Source organism: Dermochelys coriacea, chromosome 16 (genome assembly GCF_009764565.3).
Source record: "Dermochelys coriacea isolate rDerCor1 chromosome 16, rDerCor1.pri.v4, whole genome shotgun sequence".
NCBI lineage: Eukaryota > Metazoa > Chordata > Testudines > Dermochelyidae > Dermochelys > Dermochelys coriacea.
This window is the reverse complement of record NC_050083.1, coordinates 18,359,301-18,380,444: the sequence shown is the minus strand read 5'-3', so window position 1 is coordinate 18,380,444 and position 21,144 is coordinate 18,359,301. Positions and strand designations below refer to the sequence as shown.

At 43.5% G+C, this 21,144-nt stretch overlaps 1 protein-coding gene across 2 annotated transcripts in view; it reads right to left on the bottom strand.

The window, feature by feature from the left end:
- COL5A1 (collagen type V alpha 1 chain) overlaps positions 1-11,200 on the bottom strand; it is a 241,279-nt gene extending 230,079 nt beyond the window's left edge. Inside the window, exon 1 of one of the 2 annotated variants that reach the window (XM_038374435.2) lies at positions 10,516-11,200. In XM_038374435.2, the coding sequence (XP_038230363.1) occupies positions 10,516-10,609 (94 nt within the window). In that variant the 5' untranslated portion in view covers positions 10,610-11,200. The remainder of the gene's footprint in view (positions 1-10,515) is intronic. The other variant, XM_038374433.2, reaches the window with a different exon arrangement.
- Positions 11,201-21,144: the final 9,944 nt, after the last annotated feature.

Here is a 21,144-nt window from a genome sequence, read left to right as displayed (position 1 = left end):
GCTCTTAGGAACCTCCAGCAAGCACACAACCCTGCAGTGCATCTCCTCAGCAGCATGGCCAACGGCACACATATCACACCCATCCTCCGCTCTCTGTGTGGTTCCATGCAGAATACCCAGGCAAGTCTGAGAGCTCATCCTTATCTTCAAGGTGCTCGGTGACCTGGGCCCAGCATCTCTAAAAGGGCCTAAATCTCAGAGATGAGGACTATGGTCAACAACTCTGCTCCTCTGGCACAATGGAGCTTCCGACCATCAGGAAAAAGCTCATCTGTGCAGGAGATGGAGCTTTCTCAAGCAATCCCAGACTGTGGAACAAATTCCCACAGGACCTAAGGACCATCACAATCACACCACCTTCTGCTCCCAGTGCCAGCTACGCTTCTCTGATCGGCCCTCTCTCATGTAAAGCACAGAGCAGCATGGATATCTAAAAACAACAAATCCACCCAAAACAAAACCCTACCCAATCAAAACTCTCCACTGCATACACAATTCTCCACCTGCGGAAAGTGTGTGAGAGAGAACAAGCCACTTGTGGCAGATGTTAGTCCCATGGCTTAATGCCCAACTGGAAGGTGCTCAGATACCACAGTGATGAGAGCAGGAGAAGAACTGCAATAGAAATGCTTTCGTTTATTCATTGTGGTTCTGGGCATTTTTCTCTCTCTCCTAAAAACACCTTGCTGAATCCTAACCAAAACTTCTAAGCCACTACAGCAGCTAAGGGATCAATCCTGCAAGGTGTAAGCAATGCCTGGGAACACTGGGCACTCACAGCTCCCAGTCAAGTCAATGGGAACTGAGGACACTTGGTACCTCCAGAAGTTGCTCAGAATCTTGTAAGATTGGGTCCTTAAAGTACCCAGGGTCTGATCCAAATCCTTCTACAGTTAACATGCATTTCTCCATTAGACTCCAGTGGGCTTTGCATCAAGCCTCAATGCAATCCTATTTAAAAGCCTCGTCTTGCAAGCTGTTCCTCATCTATCTTACTCTGCCATCAGTGGCTATATTGCCATTGATGTCAGTGTCTGCTGGATCAGATTCTTAGTCCTTGTTTACCCCCAAAGAAATCCAGAGTATAATGCCACACCTCTGGGTGGGTCATCTGCAGGGGGCACTGAACTTGAGACTTCTGGATCTGAATTCAAGAGACTTTACTGCCTGAGCTACAAAACCCAGCTCTCCGCCCCAAGGCTGTAGCAGGCTCATCAATCCCAGAGGGTAACAGAGAACCACTCCAAGCTGGTGTGGGCTTCATGAGTAGATGATTGCAGGGTTGGGCTATTAGTTGGCACTAGCTCTGTTCCTCATGTTCATGCTCGGACCCCCGTGTGGCACAGAGAATGAGGGGCCCGCATATGTTACAGCAGGAATACTCAGCCCTCAGAATACTCCTCTCGCCTGAAGCCCACTGAAAAACTATGGAAACTCTTGAAGTGTGATGAGCCTCTTTCTCCAGCTCTGCCCCAGTGCGCTGAATTACCAGCGATAGCCTCCTTCTACCAGGTGTGATGTAGGGAGGCTATCAGCAGCATGCTGGGAGGAAGAGCTGATAAAGATAAAACAGTCCAGATCTTCCAAAGGCCTTTTCTAGGTCAGAAGACAATCCAGAGTGCACATGTCCACTTAGCATATACCCCCATGCCTGGATACAGACCCCTACGGCCACAGATCTTCAGCAGGATTTTTTAACAGCTAAAAGCGTCTCCATCTGTGCCACATGATCTTCTGCTGGACTTCAGGTGGAATTCACCCCCATGCAGGGAGACAGCAGGGGGCCTATGTATCAATACAGTCTCCCCAAATGAGGGTTTCAGTGGCAGATAGGCCTTGTTAAGGCTCTCTGCACAGGACTGAATGTCACCCCTACTGACTCCAAGTGTTTAGCAAAGTTCCCAACCAAGAGTTGAAGATCTTCCGACAAGCTCATGAATTAAGACCTTTTAAAGGGCCCATATGTGCCAAAAGCTTTCCAAACCACTCCCACACCCACACCACCAGGACAAAAGATGGTTTAGTGCCTTCCAATTTGCTATTCTTGCCAGTTTTCCAGCTACCGCCTAGATGGGTTACGTTGGAGAGAAATTCCGATCTAAAAAAATTAAAAATAAAAAGCCGTAGTAATTCAAACAGCTCAAAGGGCAACAGCGGCTCTACCCTGGGACTTAGCGAAATAGTAAAGAGTTTGAAAGCACTGTCATTTATGCTCAGTGACACAGCTCTGAATGAAATAAAGGGAAAAAGAGATCCCTCTTTATTATATGGGAGCATCCCTAGGGACTCCCTCAACAGCAGGTCAACAATGAGCCAATGAGGAAATCCTCCTTCAGAGGACCCCAGACACAGCTGGATTCTTTCTGCATGACTCATAGGATGAGTCACTGCCCTTGACTAGGAATGATCATTTCCCTTTTATGAAAGAGCCATGGGATGTACCATGTGGGATACGATGCCATAGGGGGAATTCCCTCTAGAGTTCTGTCCTGGAGTTTGGAACAGCCACAGGATAGACTGCTCCTCACCTCAAGAGACTCCATCCCACGTTTTACGCCAAGTGCAGGCCAAGACGGGGCTTTGGGCCTTTCATCCATGCCCTGTGTTTACCGATGCAGTGCAGCCATGATTGGTAACGCTCAGATTGCACAGTTCAGCACTGAGTCCCAGTGGTTTGAATAAAGGAGCTCCTGGTAATGCAAGATAGAACAGGGGAGACCCGGTATCCCAAAAGCTAGAAGAAAACGGTGTGTTTGTAAACGTATACGCAGGGACAAACTTGTGGCTGTGTCTGAGTGCATGCATATCAGACACACAACAGGGTTTCCCCCTTTTTAGGGCTTGTCTATACTTCAAAAGGCAATTCGGATTAAGGTAGCATGTGAATTAAAATCACAATAGCTATTCTGGGATAACGCCATCTGTGGACACTCATATTCCGGAAGAAGAGTGCCTTTTCTGGTTTAGCTTCATCCACTTGGAGTACCGAGTCTGGAATAATGCCCTAGGTAGACAATCCCTTATTCTTCCTTTGATGTTCACAACAACCGGGACAACAAACAACTGCGCCATGAGGCTATGGTATTCACTCAGCAGTTAGGATACCAAATCTAACCTTTAATGCTGCGTGCTTGCAACCCACATACACCACAAACAGAACTAGAGAGCTGACCACTCTGGATATTTTGCGAAGGAAAATACATTGTGGAATCTTTCCTCCTTTAAGAGCTTCCTGCAAACAGATTTATTCAGAAGGGCTGACAATCCCTACCCCAACTTTCCTCCTACCCCTCACCTCGCCTCCCCCATTCTCCAGGTGCGTGTGCACACACACACACACACACACACACACACACACACACAGCTAAATCCTGGAATTAAAGAGATGCTGCCTAACTTCAGCATTCATTCACCCCACTTGCATCATTCCTCTTCAGTGGGTTTTTCACCCCCATATACCTAGTTGCACAATGTTTAGCTAGACTATAAGCACTGTAGTGGAAATCATCTTCTCCATTCTGATTTCACTTGCACTGAAACAAACTGGTAGTAACTCCCTTGATGTCAATGGTCTATGGCAATGGAAAACCATTGCAAGCGAGACCTGAATCAGGTCCCTTGTCTTCATATCCATCTACCTAGAATATTGTTGGCTCACTACAAATAATAATTAATATCTGGAGGAATTAAACATGCCCCATACCATCCCAAATTAATATTAAGCTTAAATGCCTTAATTTCATTTTTAGTTAAGAGATCTAATTTATTCCTCCAAGGCGATTCTCAAAACTCTCCCCATGCCCTCCCTTACCTTTGTCCCCATTTTCCTGTTTTAGGTTGTAAAAACTGTTCAGGGTAAGGAATGTGTCTTGGGAATTTATGGGGCTGTACTAATGATTACTCCTAACAACCATCCTGTGGGCAAATGAGGCTGTTCAAGTACAAAGCCATCATGTCTGCAAGTTGCACCAAATGGAACAAGGATCTCATGTCCCTGGAAGGATGTTTCTCTTGTCTGCAAGGCTCTTAGGTTAGGACACTTGTGGGTTTTTTTCCTTCCTCTGCCTTGGGGCTCAACACCCAGAGCAGAGCTTGTTTCAGCAGCTGTGTGGTTGGAAAGCTGCCCATCAAAGGACCTCACTGCCCTCGCACTTAAAATCATTGTCAATCACTGAAGTCAGTGGAGTCACACTATGGTGCATAACGAGAGGAGAGAACGAAGATGTCAGAGGTCACTGGCCTCTGCCACTTGATGGGTCTCACCCTGGCAATGGACCCCAACCTAGACCACAAAATATTGAGATTTTTTTTCACCCCAAAAGATGGTTGCTAGATCTTTTAACTAGCAGCAGTTACAAGAATGATAATAGAACCTGCATCACTCTCCTTCCATTTGTGGATCACAAAGCACTTCACAAACATTGATTAAGTGTAAGTTTTTAATGGCGAGGGTAATTATCAACTGGCACCATTTTACCAAGGGGCATGGTGGATTCTCTGTCACTGGCAATTTTTAAATCAAGATTCAACGTGTTTCCAAAAAGATCTGCTTTAGGAACTATTTGGGGGAAGGTCTCTGGCCTGTGTTATACCAGAGGTCAGACTAGATGATCACAATGGTCCCTTCTGGCCTGGGGATCTCTGGATTACTCAGCTCCCACATTCCTTCCAACATGACTTGCTAGGAAGTTAAAAAACAAACAGCATCATCCCAGACATTTTGCAAATGGATAAAAGGGAGCACTCAGGAACTGAGACTGGGATTTTGAAATTCAATGGGAGACAGGTGTCTAAACCTCTTAGGACACTTTGGAAATCCCAGTTGGGATGACGTGGCCACATAGCAAATCAATGGCAGACTCGGAAATGGAATCCTGACTCCCAGTCCGATCCTCTGTATGCCCACTCTACCATTCCTTCTCTACAGGACACTGTTCTGCCCACTCTCCAATCATCAGCAACACAGGGCACTTGTTGGCACTGTTCTTAAATTATTCCTGCATTTGATACTTGTCTACAGTATACATGCAAACACGTACAATGAATTAAACAACTATAGCGTTCCAGAGCAGTCAATAATGTAGCAGGGAAAAACAATTCCCTCCCTTGCAGGAATCACTGGGTGAAATTCTAAGCCCTGTGTGATGCAGGAGGTCAGAGTAGTTATCCCTGCTGGTCTTAAAAATCTATGGCTGAGATTTTCATAGCCACCTAGGAGATTTAGACACACAGTGCACCCTTGAAATGAATAGGTACAGTGCAGTCATATTTCCTAAGTGGCTTTGGAAAAATCTGTGCCTAACAATCTATGCACAGAAAAGTTCATGCTGTCTAAAGACAAATCTGTTAGAAGTGCCAGCAGGTGTCCCATCCAACAAGAAGGAATGGGTATCATAAGTGATTTATTTATTTATTTATTCACTGTTATTACTCAGACTACCTGAAATCTTAAAACAAACTCAACACTCACAAATATTTACTGATATATGTTATGCTTTATGGACCAGAACACACTGAAATCAAAGAGAATCTATCCACTGACTTTAATGGAAGCTGCATCAGGCTCTCTGAGAACGGATGTTCCTATCACTAACATTAAACTTCTGCTCCAGGAAGTATACTTAAACTTTGGACAAAGATGAAAGTGAGGTGACAGGGCAGGGAGAGGGAGAGAGAGACAGATGTAGGAAATAAATTGCCAAATCTCCTATTTTTAAAAACAGACCCAAGAGCCGTTTCCTGGAAAGTCTGCTCTTACAGATTTGTTTCTCAAATCCAGACAGAAACCTTGGATTATTTAAACCATGTGTCTATAAATGGGTACTTTCACTAATGCAGAGGTATTGGAGTAAATATGCCACATGTGTATTTTGCTTATTCACATCTGTATTTATGCCCGTGCCTCCCTCTGAAAAAAAAATTCAAAGAGGCTGTGAGGATCATATGTACTGTTTCTTTAAATCTATAGCCGGAAGACATGCAGGGTGAGGAAGTTTTGAGGCAGGCACTCTACAAGGAAGAGGAGAAAGGGATAGCTTAGGGATAATGCTGATTTCCTTATCTTAATAAAACTCCTTATGGAGTTTTGGTGGAAATCATTTAGTTCTGTGATTCCTTGTCATTATCACATGACAAAGGGCTAACTCCACTTTCGTTTATTTACAGGACTTCAGACTTCACCAGACATACCAAAATTTCCTTTCTTAACATATATTTCAAGATCCACAGGAAAAAAGATAAATCCAGACACAGTAACTACAGAGTTTTACATGGAATGCCAGGTATAGTACAGATGTTTATATGCACCATACAGAGAGAGAAATACCACCCACAACACATCCTATGAAGTTTCAAGCAGTGGGTTATACCTGGTTAATAAGGCAAATTTGATTCTGACCAGCCCCAGGATAGAAACTTTTTATGCCATCTTCAGGACTTTCCAACAAGCCACATGATTCCTCTACAAAAAGCACTTTTTTGTGGTGGCTGAAAGAACTCTCTTTATCCTCAAAGCTGTTAATCTTCATACCAATGCCACAAACTGGGAATCTAAGCTCACCTCCATGGCTTCCTTTGTTAGTGCACACACCCACTCTTATCCTTTCATCTCTCACATCTGGATCCCTGGCACATAGCACAAAGGTATGAAAAGTCAGAAAATGGGAACCACATTATCGATTCATGCCAAGACTTTTAACTGACAGATGTCTGCAGCAAACAGACTATCGCTATACTGCGACCTGTCAGAGTAACCAGGAGGCACCATGCCAATCTAATGATTAGCTTTGATTGCTTGGTGTGTGAAAAAGAAAACCGCTAAGGGAGAGTTTTTGTCCCTTTAAACAAGAAGGTTTGGGCCTTTTTTCCATAGTAAAGATTCATATTCCCTTTGCAGTTCCCTTCTGTTGGTCCTAACAGAGCCATTATTTCTGCATGCCCTAGGTGTAAGGGCAAAATACTTTTGTTTATAGGATTAACCTTATTATTAAAGGGCTTTTCATCTGGTAGGAATCAGTGTTGCAGATCTAGGATAATTATACCCCAAATGACTCATCAGCCTTCAAACCACGAGGAGCAGAAATCAGCTCGAAAGCGTAAAGAGTCCAGTACTGGTGACTAAAAGGCCCTGATTAACAGGCCTGCTTGCAGCACAAAACCGACAATTCCTAAGTACATTTATTGGAGAAGGAGCAATGCATTGAAAACCAGTTATGAAAGGGGCTTTCTCCAATCCCATGTCGACGGTTTATCCATGGTCATTTAGGGCCAAGGCAAAAATAACGATGCTGGCGCCTAATAACGCCAAATACAGAGTGTGCTCAATGTCCATTGACTTTGTTGGACGCTGAAGCCACTTGGTAGCTGGCAGAATTGGCCCTTTGGCTATGGCATTGACACTGTATTTCAGGCCACTTGCCATTCTACGTGACAATGGGGAAGAGACTACTATAGGGAAGGGAGAGTGGTTTGAGAAGAGTCTGCATCCTGCCTTTGGAAAATACATGGTTTCACTGAATGCTAGTCAACTGACAGATGCATCCCTGTCAACTTCTGAATGGGTCATTTATTACTGTAGCTTATTAAAAAAACAAATTATCCATAAAGTTCTGTTCCAAGGTGGTATAATTCTCCATGTTCTCAACCAACATGTCACAAACAATGAGACCACAATGCATGTTTTCCATTGGACAACAGAACTGTCACCTGACATCCATTCCAGTCTAACAGGGTCATATTTCTCCTGGAATAGCCACTCCTATCCTTTTCAACTGTAAAAATATTAAACTGTCCTAACTGGCCAGAGACTAAGAATATTATATTCTTAGCTCATTCAAGACTACTGTAAACATCCAAGGGGAGAAGCAACAGATGGTAACAAAATACTTCATAATTTCCAGAATTTTTATTTCTTTTTAAAGGTCATGCTGTGCATTCTTATTACTTATTCTTATTATTCTCCACCACTAAAGGAAATGGCTGTTCCCAAAAATATTCACCCAGAAACCTGATTCACATTTATGAGGATCTGTAAAAATAAAGAGAGACTCCAACTTTGTCAGTTAAATTTAATGTAACACCACTTGTAAAAGAACAGGGGTTACTGTGGCTTGGAAAGGAATCACTGAGACAGCCCAGCTCATGTCACTTATGGCATAGCCTCTAGAATAAGACAACGTCTGCAAATAATTTTCTTTTCGTTAGGTTTCTTTTCCCCCTTGAATAGCAGAGGTGTATTTGCTCCTGAGCAGGACAAAGGAGAACTGAGTTTTCACTTCATTGCATTTTATTTCAGTTTTATTTTAGTCCTTTTAAGAAACTGGGATTAAATAAAAGACTAAAGAGAATTTAACTGCGGTTAAGGGGAAGTTAACCAGATAAAAGAACATTAGACATTGCCTTTAAACGAACAAATCTGGCTCCTCCCACATTTGAGTAATCCAATATCATACTAGGAAGCTCACTGGAAAAATTCAATACCTTTCTCTTCAAAGAGAGATGCTACTCAGAACAGCAAGATTTCTATACACTGACAGTTATAGATGCATGGAATCTCCTGGTCCATAATGAGTTTTAGATGGACATACCTCCACACTCCTGATCCAAATCTCCCTGAAGCCAATGGGTAGTCTCCCTAAAAGCACTGCAAAGAATATAGAGACTGATAGTATGTCTAAGCTGCTATGACACTACTGAAATACATCCCTGGCTAATTGTACTGCAACAAAACTGCAAAAAACTTTGTATTCTTTCCATTTAAATTTCTGAAATTGACAAGGATTTAGCAGTCTACAAATGGCAAAAGAAAGTAGTACAATAGCCACTGAAGTACGATCTGAGGAGCTGACTGCTTTAAAAGAGGATGGTCCCAGAAAATATTCTTTCCTCTATCTAAATATGAAGATGGACATCAGATCCGGTCCTTATCCAGCCAAAGACAATTGCTCCAGGTCATAATCCAATAGATTTTCAATGCAATAGAACATCTGGGAGTAGCTCTGAGGTGATAATTATTGCTCCTCCACTGAGGTTCTATCTATAGATATTTATCTTTCAATAAAAAAAATATTTTCTATCTCACCTAAGAACTTTTTCTTGCAATTTTTGACAAGTCGCTTCCCTTCTTTTTATAAATAGGTCCTCTTGGGTTAGAATGAAGAACCTTGAAATGACAATAATTGATAATTATTCGGTTATGGTCTGAATCCCCCACGACTTGTCTTGGTAACACACAATCTGCCAAATAGGGGTTGGGCTTCCAAAAGAACTTATGCAAACTTCTGAATTAAGGCTGAAGCTCAGACAGGCTGTATTAAATGCTTTTACTAGTCAGTAACATTGGAATCTCAGTTTGACATTAGCTGCCACCCATTCAGTTGGCCCCAACTCTCCTGCAAAATTCCATCATGTTTGCTATCTCCCCTTTTAAAATCATCAAAGTGGCTTTGCCCCCAACCTCCTCGTATTCTTCATCCTACAGTACTGTAAAAGGAAATCAGAAATAAATATTGCTCTTTAGTATTTGCCGACCACAAACATCTGCAGGTGCCCTTTAGAGCCTCAGTAGAGTTAAACTATTGTAAATTCAAAGAACTTTCAAGGTAGATTCATCAGTATTCCTCTATCCTGCCTATGCATTCCAGAGTTAATAATTGTGAAAGTCAATATTAAAATTAACAAAAAAAGCTTCTCAAAAAGTAAGTAACAAAATCAAGCACTCAGTCCTCGCTTTCTAGAATGCCAAAAAGGTGACTCTTGGAGCTGTTGTTTTTGCCCCACCAGTTGCGTTTTGTAGTTTCTCCTTTACCAAACCCAGCAACAGTGATTTGGGGGGTGGGGGGGAGAGATGCAAAATTGAATTAACAAAAGTACAGGCAGCGTACAACAGAGGGCGTAAAAGTTTCTAAAAGCAAAGTTTGCAAAAGCTTTTTGCACCAAGATCTCTTGCTTTGATCCGAGAGAGAAGAGAACCGATTATTTCTTGACAAAAGTTTGCTCTCTTCCAGCAGAAACTATGCAAAGAAGAGACGTTTACAATTAATTCAAAATATCTGTATAGGGAAACAACAAAAGTCACTAAAAATACATTTTGGTTTTTTTAAAAAAATGTGCCTGGTAGGTAACTGGCAGATCTGGGTTTTTTTTTGGGGGGGGGGGGGGAGATTGTGTTTTAAGTTTTCTCCCTTGTATGGGCCCCCTGACAAATGGCATTCACAGGACTTAGGCAGCTAGAACTTTTTTTTTTTTTTGGAATGCATTGGGTAAGAAAAGACAAATGTTTTGCAAAGCACAATAGAAAGCAAGCTTTTCTTTTTTGTTACAAGTTTTCTAAAGCCTTCCATCAGCTCACCCATATATTTGCTCCAGACATAGATGACATGAACATTAGTCAACAGCAATCATGTTTTAACAAGGCTAAGTTAAATAAGGGAGAGAGAGAGAGAGAGCTGTTTCTGTAGCCTGAAGGCAAACTATTTATTAAGGACACAAAGAACCATATAAACAAAAGTGCCTTACCTGCTCTGCTTTGAGAAATTGCATAGAGTAGAAATATTGCTATAGTTTTGGTCCTTATCCAACTTCTTCTTTTCCACCTTGTGTGTGTATCCATGGTCCACAATAAAAGGGGGATCAGCTTGCGGGGGGGGGGGTTGAGCAAATGCTCACACAACCTTAGGTCTGGGGTAGAAAAATCAAAGGAAAAGGCTCAGACCCCCCGCCCCCCAGAAGAAGCAACTTTTATAAAGCCATGAGCTGGATGTTTGTGTTTGATTGGTATTAACTAGGATGAGGGTCTGAACTTTCTCTGTTACTGTATTTTTGTTTTGGCTTGTCTTGCTTTCTTGGTAAAGCAGGTCCTTCTTCGCTTCCTTTCTGTCTCTCCTCCTCCTCTTGGTCTGATTCTTCTCGGGCTCCCCTCTCAAATGATGTCCCCCTTCCCCTGACTAATCGAGGAGTGGAAACTTTTTTTTCTTCCCTTCTTCTTTTAAAGCAGATGCGAGAGATTGTCAATCGAGATCCCATGCAGCAAATCAGAGTTTAGGAGGCTGCGGAGCTCTGCCCCCTTCAATTGGAGTCCAGGAGAAACGGGGGGTGGGAAGAGGGAAAGAAGTTTTTAAAAGGGAGAGAGAAAAAAATTGACTGTGTGGCATAGGGAGATTTTTCTTCCTCCCTTCCTCTGGCAGCCTTGATTTCTTTCCCAGTCTGTCTCCAACCAGATCCGAGAGCTGCAAGGAGGCAGGTCCCAGCGGCAAGTTTGAATGCAGCCAGAGACAGGAAATCGAGCTGTTGCAAACAAAGTTGCTGCTGTCCTGGGCTCTTTTGCTAAGTTAGTCATTTGAATTCAAGGAGTTCGCAGTCAGTGCATTGGAGATGTTGCAGGGTTGGTTGGTTTGTTTTTCATCCCCGGCACCAGGAGTCCAAAGGACTTACAAGAAGCCTAAAGATTTTTTAATTCTGGGTTCAGTGTTTCTTGATTCTTTGTGCTTCTTGGGACAAGAGATAAACAGTGTCAGAGCAAAAAGAAACAAAGTTGCAAAGGCATAATAAAAAGCAATATTTTTAGATCAGTTGTAAAAGATTGGTTTGCCACAAGTTAACAGAGAAGTGGGTGGAAGGTGAATGGGGATGTTAAATGGAGGAATTAGAGGGAGAAGTTGGCAGAGGTAATATCTTTTATTGGACCAATTTCTGTTGGTGGAAGAGACACGCTTTGGAGTTCACACGGAGCGCTGGGTAAGCTTGACTGCTGCCAACAGAAGTTGGCCCAGTAAAAGATGTGACCTGGTCCACCTTGTCTCTGTAATATCCTGGGTCCAACAGGGAATCAACAACCCTGCAAACAACAAATGGGGAAATGGTTTTTGCCAACCCATTGCAGTTATGAGCCGTACAGCTAACTGAGCATGTGAAACCTCAGCCACCAAGTTCAGTGTGGCCTGACCCTCGTTGGCAAATGGACTGAGGAGGAAAGAAAACTTTGAAAAACCGTTAAAGGCATTAAAGCTTTTACATGCCCGTAGGGCTGCACTTATTCCAGGTTGCCACTGTATCCGGTACAGGGCTTCTCCACTCCCACTGCTGCTGGGACTCCCTGCTCTACAGTACACCTAGGTTGTGTCTATGCCCCCTGGGTACAATACTGGCTCCGCTGAAGTAAATGGCCAAACTCCCATTGACTTTAGTGGGGCCAGGATTTCACCCACAGACCTTGGGACTGACCTGTTTGGAGATCTCACCCTTTGTCTCCATGAACTCACCACTATCGTCCTCTGGCAAGCCTCCCATTGATTTGCTGGCTTGGGGAGTGGTCCCTTCTGTATTAGACTCAGATCTTGCTTCTCTGTCTAGGTATTGATATGATCCCTGACTCTGCAGTAATTATGCAATGCTGTTTTGCTGACCTGCAGTTTATAGTCAGAACTGGTCAACTCTGTGGTAATTTTGCTGTTGGTAGTGTAGTTTATGCATTTTAGAGCACTGTGCTGGGAGCCTGGGCTTGTAGGATCTGTTCCAGATTCATATGTTCATGGACATGTCACTTAACCTCCATGCCTCAGTTTACCCATGGGACAAAGCCTAGAATAATGAAGGCATATTGAGAGGTTTAGCTACTTACTGTTTGTAAAAAGCTCTTTCTGGCATAAAAGGGGCTGGGCAGTGCCAAGTATTATTAATGGGCCAGACCGGGGTGGCCAACCTGTAGCTCCGGAGCTGTATGCGGCTCTTTGGAGGTTAATATGTGGCTCCTTGCATAGGCGACAGATAGCTACAGATGCTAACTTTCCAATGTGCTGTGGGTTGCTCACTGCTCAACCCCCTGCTCTGCCCCACGTCCTGCCACCACTCCACCTCTTCCCTCAAGGCAGGAGGCGTGGGGAGGGAGGGGGAGGTGCTGATTGGCGGGGCTGCCGGTGGGCGGGAGGCGCTCGGGGCTGGAGGGGGGTGGGTGATGGGGGGGCTGCTGACATATTACTGTGACTCTTTGGCAATGTTCATTGGTAAATTCTGGCTCCTTCTCAGGCTCAGGTTGGCCACCCCTGGGCCAGATGGTCCCCTTCAGTGTCACAGGTAGAAAACCCACCAAATCTACAGGAGTAAGGAATGTGAAAGCAGTGATTCCTCCCTACACACACCTTGGAGAAGGTGCCTCTGCACAGGCTGGATCAGTGGGAAAGGGCTGGCAGGTAGTGAGGTTGGTAAGATAGCAACTCTCTAAGGTATTTTCTTTCACTACCAAACACAAATGGATCATGTCAGCATTCATATGGCTGCTTTCCCTTTCTACAAGTGACCCCTCCCTAAGGAAGCTTCAGAGGAGGAACTGCCAGTGTGACCCACAGGCAACATACTGTCCAGGGGCTATAGGGTTCCTATGAGAACTAGAACCAGTGAAGGGAGGCAGGACTTGTGCACACATCCCCTAAGATCATGTGCAGTTTGTGGGATCTCATGGTTTAGGGAGCATAATCCTATGCACCTAAAGGAATCAGCACTTTCTCTTGTCCCCTAATTAGGAGAAACCCTGTGTAGAAGGTGAGATGGCCCACCATTATTACACTGATAGAAAATATGCCAGATTTTTCTATTTCAGAATGATTACCTCTAGCCCATACCAGGAGTTACATAAAGGTTCTAGCATCTGGGTTGTTTTTCTTTTGTGGTGGTTGAGGGGGTTATAATATATTTGGCCAGGTTAAAGCTTAATTTAGACACCCACAGCAGCTGTTTGTCAATTGATGTCTGTTTTTAGCCTGTGTTACAGCTGGCTTGACTCGAAGCACAAGAAGGTCAAGTGACTTGCCTGAGGTCGCTAAGAGAGTCAATGGCTCATTCCAGATTAGGGGGTGGGATACTTCTGGCCTGCAGTCCTCTGGCCCTAATGATCAGAGTGTTGATTAGACCACACTGCCTCCTTTGAGAGATACTTAAGATCTTATTACTCTCCCAAAAGATTTTTAGCCACTAGAGCAGTGAGGTTCTGGGACAGCCTCCCAGTAGGAAGAGTGGGGCCAAATAACCTAATTTTAAAAAAGGGCATGATACATTTATGAATGGGACAATCTGATGGGCTTGCCTGTGATAGCACGGGACTGGCCTGCCTGACCCTGCAGGTTCCTTCCTGTCTTATGACCTAGCTTCCTGTGAAAGAAAGCATCAAGGCTGAGAATGAGTTTGACACCGAGCTTTTTCTGAAACACTGGGAGTTAGTGTTGATGCCCTAGAGTATTCAGTAGGTCAGAGTACCTCCTGCCCCCTTTAACATAAAAATGGACACAAGTCATTTACAGCAGCTATTACTGGCAGTAGTAACCACTTGCTGGGCATGTCCCTCTGGTTGCCAGAAGCTGGGACTGGACGACAGGGCAATAATTGCCCTGTTCTGATCATTCCCTCTGAAGCACCTGGCACTGGCTGCTGTCGGAAGACAGGATACTGGGCGAGGTGAACCATTGATCTGACCCAGTGGGGTCATTCTTATTATAGTCGTGACAAGAGGCGCCCATCAACACTGGGTGCTATTGTGATAGGTGCTGTACGTATCCCAAACAGCTTACAGTCTAACAAGCCGGACAAAAGGATGCAACAGAGCCACATCTATAGTACAAGCTAGGGGTGTGATTCCTCATGTACACGTACTCCTGCTAGTTCTCATGGTACAACAGCAGTGGAGGCACAGCTGAACTGTGCCAAGGACGTATGTGTCCGTTTCAAGCTGGTTTGTTCTTGGCACAGCTCAGCCATCCCTCCACGGCTGCTCCCCATGCTACCAAGCAGCCACTCTGTTATTTATACTCGCACTAGCTGGATGGGAGCTGGCACAAGTATGTACACGAGCCGGGGACTCACACCCCTCGTGCATAGTGTAGATGTAGCCATAGAAGCAGGTTGATGTAGTGCCCATCTTTAAAAAAGGGAAGAAGGAGGATCCTGGGAACTACAGGCCGGTCAGCCTCACCTCAGTCCCTGGAAAAATCATGGAGCAGGTCCTCAAAGAATCAATCCTGAAGCACTTAGAGGAGAGGAAAGTGATCAGGAACAGTCAGCATGGATTCACCAAGGGAAGGTCATGCCTGACTAATCTAATCGCCTTTTATGATGAGATTACTGGTTCTGTGGATGAAGGGAAAGCAGTGGATGTATTGTTTCTTGACTTTAGCAAAGCTTTTGACACGGTCTCCCACAGCATTCTTGTCAGCAAGTTAAGGAAGTATGGGCTGGATGAATGCACTATAAGGTGGGTAGAAAGCTGGCTAGATTGTCGGGCTCAACGGGTAGTGATCAATGGTTCCATGTCTAGTTGGCAGCCGGTGTCAAGTGGAGTGCCCCAGGGGTCGGTCCTGGGGCCCGTTTTGTTCAATATCTTCATAAATGATCTGGAGGATGGTGTGGATTGCACTCTCAGCAAATTTGGGGATGATACTAAACTGGGAGGAGTGGTAGATACGCTGGAGGGGAGGGATAGGATACAGAAGGACCTAGACAAATTGGAAGATTGGGCCAAAAGAAATCTAATGAGGTTCAATAAGGATAAGTGCAGGGTCCTGCACTTAGGATGGAAGAATCCAATGCACCGCTACAGACTAGGGACCGAATGGCTCGGCAGCAGTTCTGCGGAAAAGGACCTAGGGGTGACAGTGGACGAGAAGCTGGATATGAGTCAGCAGTGTGCCCTTGTTGCCAAGAAGGCCAATGGCATTTTGGGATGTATAAGTAGGGGCATAGCGAGCAGATCGAGGGACGTGATCGTTCCCCTCTATTCGACACTGGTGAGGCCTCATCTGGAGTACTGTGTCCAGTTTTGGGCCCCACACTACAAGAAGGATGTGGATAAATTGGAAAGAGTACAGCGAAGGGCAACAAAAATGATTAGGGGTCTAGAGCACATGACTTATGAGGAGAGGCTGAGGGAGATGGGATTGTTTAGTCTGCAGAAGAGAAGAATGAGGGGGGATTTGATAGCTGCTTTCAACTACCTGAAAGGGGGTTTCAAAGAGGATGGCTCTAGACTGTTCTCAATGGTAGCAGATGACAGAACGAGGAGTAATGGTCTCAAGTTGCAATGGGGGAGGTTTAGATTGGATATTAGGAAAAACTTTTTCACTAAGAGGGTGGTGAAACACTGGAATGCGTTACCTAGGGAGGTGGTAGAATCTCCTTCCTTAGAGGTTTTTAAGGTCAGGCTTGACAAAGCCCTGGCTAGGATGATTTAACTGGGACTTGGTCCTGCTTTGAGCAGGGGGTTGGACTAGATGACCTTCTGGGGTCCCTTCCAACCCTGATATTCTATGATTCTATGATTCTATGATCAGGGTGATGGTTGGCCCCTGTCCTTCGTTGCTGATGACCTGCTGGACTAGGTTTTCCCTACATTCTAACCCCCCTTGCCCCAATCAAACTGGAGTTGCCAGCTTACAAGCTACCTGAGAAACTGGACACTGGGGACAAAGTAGCCTCTGACTTGAAAGAAGGATTAGGTGAAACGTGCATTAGCTGAAATCCCTTGATGCATTAGCTCAAAAGAGTGAGAAATGCTGTGGATGGAGCCAGGTGTAGGTTTGATAAGATGCCAGTGATACTCCTTCCAAAATTATTCAGATGCAAACCCCTTAGTTAATGAGTAGGTGCTGACTGGACAAATTAAGAGAATACTGTTCAGGTACCTAATGGGCACCTGGAGCTGTTTGTATTTCAGGAGAGGTGTTACATCTACATCCTTAAAAATCCTGGGGGCTTTCAGAGCATTCAGCATACTTGTGCTGCAGCAGCAATAATGTTTGTATGTTTATATTTTTATGTTTATATTGCTCCTTTCCTTCTGAGGGAAAGTGCTTTAGAAATGACAGACATCCTATACAGGAATTACCTTTCCTCACTGCTGATTTGCAGCTGTCCCTGGGGTAGAGCTCAGGAGCCATTTCACCGCTCACAGCAACACTCCACAACAGTATGAGCAGGGTTCACTTCCCCCCAGCTCATCACATAGTGATAGTGAGAAGAAGAAAACAAGGGCATTCTCTATGTAAGTAGGACACTTAGAAGGGTCAGCGACCCCTGTGGTTGCAAAGAGCCTCCTACAGCAGGATCCTCCTTTCCAGTAACCCCTTTTACCATAATAATAAAACAAAACAATAACGTGATCCATGGTTTCAGAGTAGCAGCCGTGTTAGTCTGTATTCGCAAAAAGAAAAGGAGTACTTGTGGCAGTCTCTAAGGTGCCACAAGTACTCCTTTTCTTTTTGATCCATGGTAGAAGCAATGTCTGGATAGTTGTTTAGTAGAGGCCCCAGCAAACCCTTCAAACCATTGCTAGTTTGAATGATGCTACAGGTGCTGTCTGACTTTGGTCTCTCAGTTACTTGATTGCCGGAATCTAATTAGTTCTCTTGTCCCAGATGTGGTTGGCATTTCTAATCATACAAACAGCTCATTGTTTTGAAACGAGACCTTTTCTGTTTTACTCCAGCTGCAAATGAAAGTCCCATTAGGGCTTTAATAGTCTCTTTAACAATTGTGTTGAAAATCCATGCAATTTCAATGGCACACAGCCAGGGGAAGAAAAAATATTTTCTTAAGTATGTTTAAGAACACATCACAGGGGAATGAAAGAAGAGGCACACTTAGAATGGTGCAACAGTGAAACTTACCCAGCATTCCAAGGAATTTGACTGTTGGATTAGGAAACCAAGGGATCAAACCAAGCTACATCCTCAGCTGGTGTAAATCTGAGTAGCTCCTTTGAGTTCAGTGAAGACGTGCTGATTTACACCATGTGAGGATCTGGGCCTGACAGATCTTGCTGAACAGTGGGAGCTGTAGTTACCAGCCCGATTTCAGATGAGCACAGTTTTCCAGGTGATTTAAGTTCTTGTGCAGACCTGTTTGCTCCTCCTAAACAGGAATGGAGAGATACAGAATTTAGGCTTGCAGTGGCACACTGGAAAATTCCAAAGTGAATGTGCCAAGATTAAAGAGCCAAACCTTTGAGATTGAATGAACCGGACTGTCAGCTGGTGCGAACTGATGGAGCTTCATTGAAGTCAGGGGATCTGTGCTGATTTACAGCAGCTCGGGAGCTGGCCCAGGGTCAAACTGGGTAACGTAGAATAGCAAAAGAGAATATTGATTAGAGATGGTCAAATATTGACATTGTTTAAAAAAATCTTTATCGGCCAAATATTTGCACATATAACAGCACTGAGTTCAGTTCACTGTTATTCATGGGGGTCACTTTATTTAGTAGCATTTGGAAAAACCATTAGGTATTGGCCAAAACATTTGCAAACCCCACTCATGTAATGAAATGTTGCACGGTTGTATTATTCTGTAGGTTGAAAAGTTATACTCAGCCAATCAGGTAGCAGAAACAATGCTATGTGACTTAGGTAACCAACTGCACGCTGCAAACAGCTGCTGCGAATACTTTAAGCACATCCCATATGCTGACAATTGTCTTCTGAGCTATTTGGTGAATTATTAGGAATAATAAATCCATTCAGGAATTATTCAGATAGGCATTATTGTAATAAATATCACAGCGAAATAGCCAAGCACTGTTTTTGCCCCCTTTCTTTGCAATTATATGCCTTTTTTTTGGTTTCATTGCTAGCACCTGAATATATGTGAACTAGTCCAAGCTCTTCTTTAGGCATTGTCCAGCAGTGAAGTCATCATCCTGAATTATGACCTCATACCTTGTTGCCACGGAAGTGATTGCTTTCATAAATTCAGCTTTATGACTTTAAAGAAAAAAATGATGTGAATTTAGTGCTGTTGAAAGGCCTCAGATTAAGAGCCTTGGAAATTAAAGCCCTCCATATAACCACAGAAGATCTCAACCATCTCCTGGAGGGACCACCTCTGCGGTTTGGAGGGGAGTTCAGTGTCCATGGCCCCCTTCATTCCTTGGCCTCTGTCGACGCTGCCAAGTAGTGTCAGCTGTGACGATGGTTTTATGTGATGTGAACAACAATTCAGACATAGGACTGGATTGCTGGATTAGGCTGGAGAAGATGATGGAGAAAATGTGGCTGTTTATGTATAAACCTTGTGGATTATTAGCAATAGTGATAACTATATAAATAACACACGGCTGTCACTGCAAAGGGATCTGTGACTTTAAACACAATTTGTAAAGGATTAACAGTTCCCCTCTAGTGCCAAAAATCTGATGAATCTATGAACTAGAGAAGGGGAGAAAAGCAATATTCAGATCAGAACAAGGATTCTTTACCCAATTTCGGGGGGAGGGGTATGCGCATGCATATGTGCATTTTTTTTATAATTAATCTTAATTGATCCATTAATCACTTGATTTTTAATTTTGCTAGCTCTGATTTCTTGTCTATACTATGACACTGAAAGTACTTTAGGAAAGTCTGAGATACACTGAACCGGAAAATCGTAAACCTAACACGACTGCCATTATAATGTAACCAGGAGTCTAAAAAAGATTACATTGATGGAAAAAACATTCCTAGACCTTTCCTGATGATGTTGGATAGTTTTGCCTATGCTGTTTTGCCTCTGGTTCTGCGTGACATTAATATAGTTTCTTTTAAAATATATTTTCTTCCCATGCATGCATATGACCACACAGAATGTAGACCTGATTCTCCTCTCACAGCAGTGTAAATGAGGAGTAACTCCACAAAAGCCAATGGTGCAAAACTGCCGATGAGCTCAGATGCAGATCCTGGGCATTGTACTTGTATCAAGGCATTCCAATTGACATAAAATTAGTTCCCTTGATGACAAGTATGCTATTGAAAGGGAGATGTACAAGACTTCAGGTCCCAAATTTGTGTTCTAATCTCATTAGTAAGAGGTCTGCAGATTCCAGGCTAGAAAGAAAGTTTGCTTCTATAATTGCCTTTCATTCAAAGCATTTTACAAACATTGATTAATTAAGCATTAAAATCCCTTTCCCAATGAAGAAAGTATTAGCCCCATTTTACAGAATGGTCAGTCCAGACACAGAGATGTGAAGCGACTTTCCCTCTCAAAAGTTACCTCTCCATCTCTGGAAAACAAAAACAAAAATCCCTATTTTTTAGGGCTTACAAAAATCATAGTGCTTTGTGGTCCCCCTGCTGGCTGTGCAGAGCCATTTTACCATCAATCAGCATTGCCACATCTGCACTGGCCTCACATGGGCTCCTGATGTACAAAGAAAGATGTCTGCTTGGCATCCAGCTGAGGTGGTTGTTACACAAAAACAACATTAACTCCAGTTCCCCTGAAAACAATGGGGGGAAAAATCCACATCTGCCAAATGTAAAATGATAAAAAATCAGCTGGCAAAGCCATTGTTGTTTAAGCTGCCAAGAGGGTATTACAAATCAGGGAGATCAAAACACATTGAAAACTGATAGAAATGAATTAGAATGACTTGGCCCTATGCTATGGTGTTGCAGAGAACCTTTGGAATGAATGAAATCCCATTTGTCATGTGGATTTAATTTTCTTTATTAATCAGTTAGACATTATCATTGATAAATATAATAGCTGTTTTATCCAGCTTCCCATCTTAATCTGAATTTCCACAAACTTTAGGTGAAGCAAGAGGTGTAGTTATTATTAATACTGGGCCTCCTCCTGCTACACTTACTCACACCAATTAGTAACTTACACCATGTAGTAACTAACACCGTGTAGTAACTTACTCAATTGATTTCAACAGGACTACTCACGGACTTAAATACTATGCAACTTGAGTAAAGAGTGGTAGAATAGGGCCCCTTGTAGTAGTACTGAAAACATGCTAGATGCTGTTCAAAGCAGAGCTTAATTCTCGGTCACACTGTACTTTGTACAGTCCATTTATGTCTGAGCAAAGTGAGTGTAAAACACCACTGGTTTAATTCAGTAGCAGTTAACACCCATTTTGCACTGATTTATAGAACTACACAAGGTGCAGGGCATCAGTGAATCAGGCCCATGTTCCCCTAGAGTGGCCTAGTTGTATTACTGTAGTAAAATATGGTATTGAACTGAATAGTTTAAAAAGTTGCGAGAATCCAGGCCAGTTTTAAGCCAACTGGTGATGTACAAAATGGCACGCAGACTCAGGATGTAGAAAACATATAACTGAATTAATAGGTTTCTAATGTTGGAAGACTCAAGTCCATCTTCCAGGAAGATAAT